The sequence below is a fragment of the Apium graveolens genome, chromosome 7 (genome assembly GCF_009905375.1).
Source record: "Apium graveolens cultivar Ventura chromosome 7, ASM990537v1, whole genome shotgun sequence".
Classification (NCBI taxonomy): Eukaryota; Viridiplantae; Streptophyta; class Magnoliopsida; order Apiales; family Apiaceae; genus Apium; species Apium graveolens.
In genome coordinates this window covers 7,375,183-7,382,343 of record NC_133653.1, presented here as the reverse complement: position 1 = coordinate 7,382,343, position 7,161 = coordinate 7,375,183, and the positions used below count along the sequence as shown (strand labels likewise).

Here is a 7,161-nt window from a genome sequence, read left to right as displayed (position 1 = left end):
GTATATAAAAATTTTGGTACCCCTTGCTGCTGATGTGGTGCTCTAAACTCTCTTATTGGTTGCCTTACACAAGGGCCGACCCTGTATCTACTAACGTAATCATATGATTTTATAATGATTTTTGGTTTATTTTTCATATTGAATATAAAATGGTTTTGGTGCTGAACTGTCCCCACATATTTCGAAAAGGTTTAATACGAGAAATTGGTTCCGGGACTGAGCTATAATTATTTGTTCTAAATAGATTTAATAACGAGAAATTGATGGGAATATAAATAAAATTATGTCAATTAAATTCTTGATTTTAGAAATTTCTGTTATCAGATTATTTGACTTTGACAACATTTACCAGAAGGTTGAGTTGTAGTTCGAGCCGACTCGGATCAAGCTCAAGCTCGTTTAACCAAACTAGTGAAATTAAACGAGTCGAGTTCGGGTAAATATTTAAACTTGATTAAGTGTAAAATTAACTGAGTCGGCTCGCCCGAGTCGTTAAAACATACTTGTTTAAAATCGAGTTTGAGCAAAGATTTACATCGATTAGATGAACAAGCAGACTCAGCTCGACTCCATTAATTTCAGCTCAAATTACACCTGACTCGCTTAACCTGAATTTCAACCTTACCGGAAGGGCACCGGCTCCTAAAATAAAAGCTTATGGAATAAAATTTATTTGTTGATAGTTACTTGTACTGTTATTTTCAGGGAAATTTTATTTTTGTATTTTCAACTAAAATGATCCTAGCTAACAAAGTAAATTGGGTGTTTTTGTACTAAACTAGTAACTAGTACCCCTCCTACTCTACTTGAAACTCACACGTAGCTCTCTTTTTGTACAGAAAAATAAAATAGTTCAAAGGCATTAGCTGGAGGGAGATTCCGTGTGTGGGTACTGAGCTGTATGACTCAAGGGCTCCTCTCTCTTACTCACTCTTCCTTATATATATCTTCCATTTCTTCACTTGTTTTCACAACACTCTACATAACAACTCTCTCCTTCATTATCAAACAAACTAACATGGAGTTCATTCTAACCACCATGTTTTACATCTTCATTTCTATCATTTCATCCATTGTAGTCCTCAAAACCTTCCTCAAGTTCTTCCCTTCATGTCACCGGAAATTGAAACTCCCTCCGGGCACCATGGGATGGCCTTATATTGGAGAAACTTTCCAACTTTACTCCCAAGACCCTAATGTTTTCTTTGCCTCCAAAGTCAAGAAGTAAGTTTCTCGAAAAATCGAAAAACTTATTTTTTTTCCTAACAGTCGGTTACAGAAATTTAAATACGCACGCAACAACAGACGTTCTAGCTATATGTTCGCCACATCATGTGTCCTAAAGCTAATTTTGACTAGATTCTTGTTTTCTCACAATCGATTGCAGAAATTTAAATACTCACGGACACACGTTGGACACACGTTGTAGATGTATGTTGTTACATCATGTGTACAGAAGCTAATTTTAACTAGAATCTTGTATTTTGACAGGTTTGGTTCAATATTCAAGACACACATATTGGGATGTCCTTGTGTAATGATTTCAAGCCCTGCAGCTGCCAAACTTGTACTAGTAACCAAATCTCATTTATTTAAACCAACATTTCCAGCTAGTAAAGAGAGGATGTTAGGAAAACAAGCTATTTTCTTTCACCAAGGACCTTACCATGCCAAATTGAGGAAGCTTGTTCTTCGTGCATTCATGCCTGATTCTGTCAAGAACATCATCCCCGATATCGAATCACTAGCCACTGAATCTCTCAAGTCTTGGGACGGTGGCCTAATCAACACTTTTCAAGAAATGAAAACAGTAAGTTAGGAGCTCGTGTGTGAGTCTGTTTAACTAGCGAAAAAAAACATAAAAGCAAGATTTTGACAATGATATTTATGATTTTACAACATTCGGAGTAGTGGGTACTAAATGAAATATTTGAATTTTACTCGATTGCAGTACACGTTCAATGTGGCATTACTTTCGATTTTTGGAAAGGATGGGATTAACTACAGTGAAGACCTCAAGAAGTGTTACTACAATCTTGAAAAAGGGTACAATTCCATGCCTATTAATCTTCCAGGAACACTGTTCCACAAAGCCATGAAAGCTCGACAAGAATTAGCTCAAATTATCGCGAATATCATCTCATTTAGACGAGAAACCAAGCAAGATTACAATGATTTACTAGGATCTTTCATGGGTGACAAAGAAGGCCTTACTGATGAACAAATTGCAGATAACATGATTGGTGTTATTTTCGCAGCCCGTGACACAACTGCTAGTGCCTTAACTTGGATTGTCAAGTACTTAGCTGAAAATCCCAGTGTTCTTCAAGCTGTCACAGTAAGCTGCCTTAACTTGGATAACATAGTTTTTGTTGTTTTTTCATATGATAAGAGTATAATTAGTGATGGTTTCAAGGACTTAAAAGTGTGTGCTTTGACAGGAAGAGCAAGAAGCAATAATGAGGACTAAAGAAGAGTCAGGGGAAGGAAAGGATCTTTGTTGGGGAGATACTAAGAAAATGCCATTCACTTCAAGAGTTATTCAAGAAACACTTAGAGTGGCTTCAATCCTATCTTTTACATTCAGAGAAGCTGTTGAAGATGTTGAGTTTGAAGGTCAGTTACTTCAAATTCATTTTCTACGTTGCCGTTTGTATCATGAAATTTCAATCCAGTTTACGGGAATGGGAATAAGATTTTAATACAATTTTGCATTGAAATCACATTCTTATTCCCGTTGAACAGTATGGAATCTCGTAATCCAAACAACTCCTAAACTGTATTGAAATTTGTGCCAAGGTCATTTGAGCTGACATGTTCAACTGTTTAATTATCTTGTAGGATATTCAATACCAAAGGGATGGAAAGTTTTGCCACTGTTTAGACATATTCACCACAGCCCTGAGAATTATTTAGAGCCTGAGAAATTTGATCCTTCAAGATTTGAGGTAAAAAGTCAAAGAAATATCTAAATCATGATTGATGCTAGATGCATATTATTATCAAATGAATCTCTCATGATCTGAAATTTAATTTTTTTCCTGATTTGGCAGATTTCCCCAAAACCCAATACTTTCATGCCATTTGGAAATGGGACCCATGCATGTCCAGGAAATGAGCTGGCCAAAATGGAGATTTTAGTACTTGTACATCATATGACCACAAAATATAGGTAGGTTTCATAAATTTTGAACAACTTTGCAGTACAAGTGTACTACATCAGCTCAGTTGCTGTAAAAAAGTAAAGTTTCTAGTTATAGGAAGTTTAATGTAGTATTCTGATGATGTATGTCTAATCTTTGCAGGTGGTCTTTAATGGGCCCACAAACTGGAATTCAGTATGCACCATTTGCTCTTCCCCAGAATGGTCTGCCCATCAGACTCTCCCTCAAGTAGTCATTTTAAGTATACAAAACTATCTCAGTTTCAAACAAAACAATCAGGAATCAGTGCCTCTGGCTGCAGTCAGTGGCAGAGCAGATTCTACAAGTTTCTAAGATGCTACTGTATTTGGATAACTGGGATTTAAATGCTGACAACGGGGATGAAAACGAGATTCTATTACATTTTTCTGCGGAAATTTCATTCTCGTGGACAGGGTTGGAATCTCATGATTCAGACGTTCCAATTAAACTAATATCAACAAAGAGAAGATACCTTATCCAATCCATCAACACCCTTGAAGAAGGTCAAAAGGACACAAATAACAAGAAAGTTTTGACAGTTTATTTTGACAATTAATTTACAGAGGAGAAGCTGGGAGAAGCAAGTTGTAAATACATGAATCTAGCTCCCATGCACCAGGATCAAGGGACAGAAAACTAGCAACATTTTTTACATTATTTTTTAGTTCTCTTATCTAACAACTGTAATTCAAATATCTGTATTATAGAGTTAGCTAGTTTCTTTTTTTAGCTTTTATTGTATTTGTATTCTCTTTTATTATGTAAAAAGTCCGCAAGGCATGTAATGAAATGGTTTCTACTTTGAAGTTTCATGTACTAAATTTACTGTGATGACATAAATTTTCATATCAACTTTTAACAAGAGCTTCTGCACCGGTGAAGTTGTGCTCTGGAATGGGAAGCTTATAAGTGACACAGGAATACGTGTCACCCATAAAATTAAATTTTATATTTTTTTACCATTAAATTTTTTGAAAATATAGAAAAGTGCCCTCAAAATTTGAAAATATAAATATGTATTATCAAAATTTGTCCGGTATCCTCATAAACTAAAATTCTTGAATCCGCTCCAGAGAATTGCAGTTGCAAAATCAACGAAATCTAATGCTTGTGTGACTAACAGATTTCGAGACTTCATATTTTGCTTGTGCACAAATAAATAGATTACTACTCCCTCCCTCTACATTATAGGTTTTTTATTTTACCTTCTGACACTATTCATGATAAATATTGATTATTAATTTACCTATAATTTATAAGATCAAATATACTTATGAGTGATTTTGTTAAATTCTTATTTATGAGTACTTTAATATAATGAAGTTTTTATATTTAACACTAATACGAAATTAAAAATATTAATAATAAAAAGTGTATATTGGCAAACGTGTACAACACAAATAGGAAATTAGGGACCGAGGGAGTAGCTTAAAACCCGTGTTATTCATGGATTGCACATATCTTTTTTAGTATAATATATAACTTTTAAAAAAATATTTTGAATTGATTATTAAATATGCTCATTTTAAATTTTAAATAATATGACTTCATGATAATTAAATTAATACACGTATAAAAAATATAATGTTTCCATTATTTTTGGAAATACTATTTTAGCAAAATAATTGCTTAATCGATTAACTATAAGAGCTATTTAAAAAAGACAAGAATGATTTGATTTATCCCGAATCAGTGGTTTACAGTATTTTATTTTATCTGGATGCCCATTACTCCGACTAAATATAACTAATTATTTTTAAATTTTTTAAGCCGGATCAATTAGATAATTTTGTTTTAACCCAAATAATCAGTATATATAATGGTCAAATTATATTTTGATTTTAATTTTTAATTTTGTGTTAGTTTGGATCAATTGTATAACAAACTTTTTATCATGGATGAATAGTATATATTAATTTGTTTATTTTAGTTTATTGGTATATTATTTTAATTAAAATACTAATTGGGATGGTAAACTTGTGCAGTGAATAGTTTCGGTCATCTGGCTAGCTAGGTCTCCGGTTAGAGAAATTAGCTAGCTGTTCGGTTTCTCTAATTTGTCTGTCTTAGTTTCTCAATAGTTTGTATTTTAATATTTGAGGTATATATATTTTTTGTTATTGTGTTCTTTAGTAGCGCTCAACTTTCTGCTGTAATGTCTCTATTATTTTTAGGACATTCTGTTTCTAATGATACTAAGTTAAATCCCGTGCGATGCACAGGTTCTCGTTATTATTTGAATTTCTTATTTATCCGATTATATTATAATTTTAAATTATTTATATAAATATATAATAATTATAAATTTATAATATAAATAATAGGATAACATGTAATTTAGTAGAATATATCTAGTATTTTAAGAATTTAGTAGTTTCGCGGATATATACCACTATTTATTTATTTTTTAATAATAAGATAAGTTGTGGTCGTAGTTTGGTACTATAAGTAGTGTAAATGTGATAGTTTAATAATTAGTAGTTTAGCTGATTTATAACACTATTTATTTATTTTTTTAATAACCAAAATTAGGGAATAACCGTTGTACCAAATTATATCTCATTCCGGTTATTATAGTATATAGTAGATAGCCTTCAAAAAAAAAATTAGCGGGATCAGTAATATTTATTATTTTGTCTTAATCCGAGACGCATAATAGCAACTAATTATATTTAGTTTACTTAAATTTATTTCAACCCGAAATATCAATTAGAATAATGTTGAACTCAATATCAATAAGAATATAAATTGATAAAATAAATTGATTTTAATATCAATTATAATGATATAGAGTTCGATATTAAATAGAATTTGAATTGTTAGAGAAAGTTAACTTTAATTTTAATTTGAATTAGAATTAAGCTAACTACCAATTAGAATTAGAATAATAATATATGGGTAATTAAGTAAATTCAGTAAATATTGACTGACCGACCGACTACCAAATTTTTAATATTACGTTGTTATAATATAATATAGATGGAGGATTCGTTGATATACCAGTCACATTTTAGGGACTCACATTTTATCATATATTTCTCTCAAAGAATTCAGCCTAGGCTTCTGCCATCACAACTCCTTATCTTTTATTTTCCCACTCATAGATTAACAATTAGAAGCAAAATGTTTGAGAATTTATAACATTTGAAATCAACCCAGGTTTAAATAAAAATTTCCTCCTATCTTTAGAAATAAATCAAGCTTTAACTTTTTATCATTTTCGGTTCAATTAATTTTCGAATCCTTTTTGAATTTGACTTTATTGAATAAATTCAAGTTCGGATCAAATTGTTTTGGATTCGATAAATTCAAATTATTTATTTCAGATATAAAATTTGAACTCTATTATAGAAATTTTAATTTGATTTTTCAAATGTTAACACTTCATGTCTACGGGCTGTTGGGTTTGCTGAGCAGACCTTAACTCCACATTAGTATGATATTGTCCGCTTTGGGCCGAGCCCGCACGGATTTGTTTTTGGTTAACTCCCAAAAGGCCTCATACTAATTGGAGTTGTCTGGCTGCTTATATTCTAGCAAACTGCCCCTCCCACAAACGATGTGGGACAACTCCTAACAATCTCCCCCTTCACACATCGGGTCTGACACCTGTCGATTCTGCCTCATTCAGTGTGAACAGGCTCCCCCTCGACCCATACTGAAAGTCCGTCTGGCTATCTGCTCCCCTAGGCCCATATTGGAAGGCCCGTCTGCCTTTTCCTGGAGCCCATTATGGGGCAAGCCCATCTGCCTCTTTTTAGGTCACTTCTGGAGCCAATATGAGATTATTATGGACCGTTTCAACCATAGCTCTGATATCACTTGTTGGGTTTGCTGAGCAGGCCTTCACTCCATATTAATATGATATTGTCCGTTTTGGGCCGAGCCCGCACAGATTTGCTTTAGGATAACTCTCAAAAGGTCTCATCCTAATTAGAGTTGTCTGACTGCTTATATTCTAGCAAACTGCCCCTCA

The 7,161-nt window shown here is 32.9% G+C and overlaps 1 protein-coding gene across 1 annotated transcript; it reads left to right on the top strand.

The window, feature by feature from the left end:
- Positions 1-959: 959 nt before the first annotated feature.
- Positions 960-3,991, top strand: LOC141672634 (abscisic acid 8'-hydroxylase CYP707A2-like). Its single transcript, XM_074479285.1, has 7 exons — positions 960-1,224; positions 1,492-1,810; positions 1,952-2,338; positions 2,442-2,616; positions 2,842-2,948; positions 3,054-3,172; positions 3,306-3,991. The coding sequence occupies exons 1-7, from the start codon at positions 1,019-1,021 to the stop codon at positions 3,394-3,396; spliced, it is 1,404 nt and encodes a 467-aa protein (XP_074335386.1). The 5' UTR covers positions 960-1,018; the 3' UTR covers positions 3,397-3,991.
- Positions 3,992-7,161: the final 3,170 nt, after the last annotated feature.

Coding starts and splice junctions, on each gene's coding strand:
- LOC141672634 (XM_074479285.1), top strand. CDS start 1,019: ATGGAGTTCATTCTAACCACCATGTTTTACATCTTCATTTCTATCATT. Junction 1,225..1,491: donor TTTGCCTCCAAAGTCAAGAA/GTAAGTTTCTCG, acceptor GTATTTTGACAG/GTTTGGTTCAATATTCAAGA. Junction 3,173..3,305: donor CATATGACCACAAAATATAG/GTAGGTTTCATA, acceptor TAATCTTTGCAG/GTGGTCTTTAATGGGCCCAC.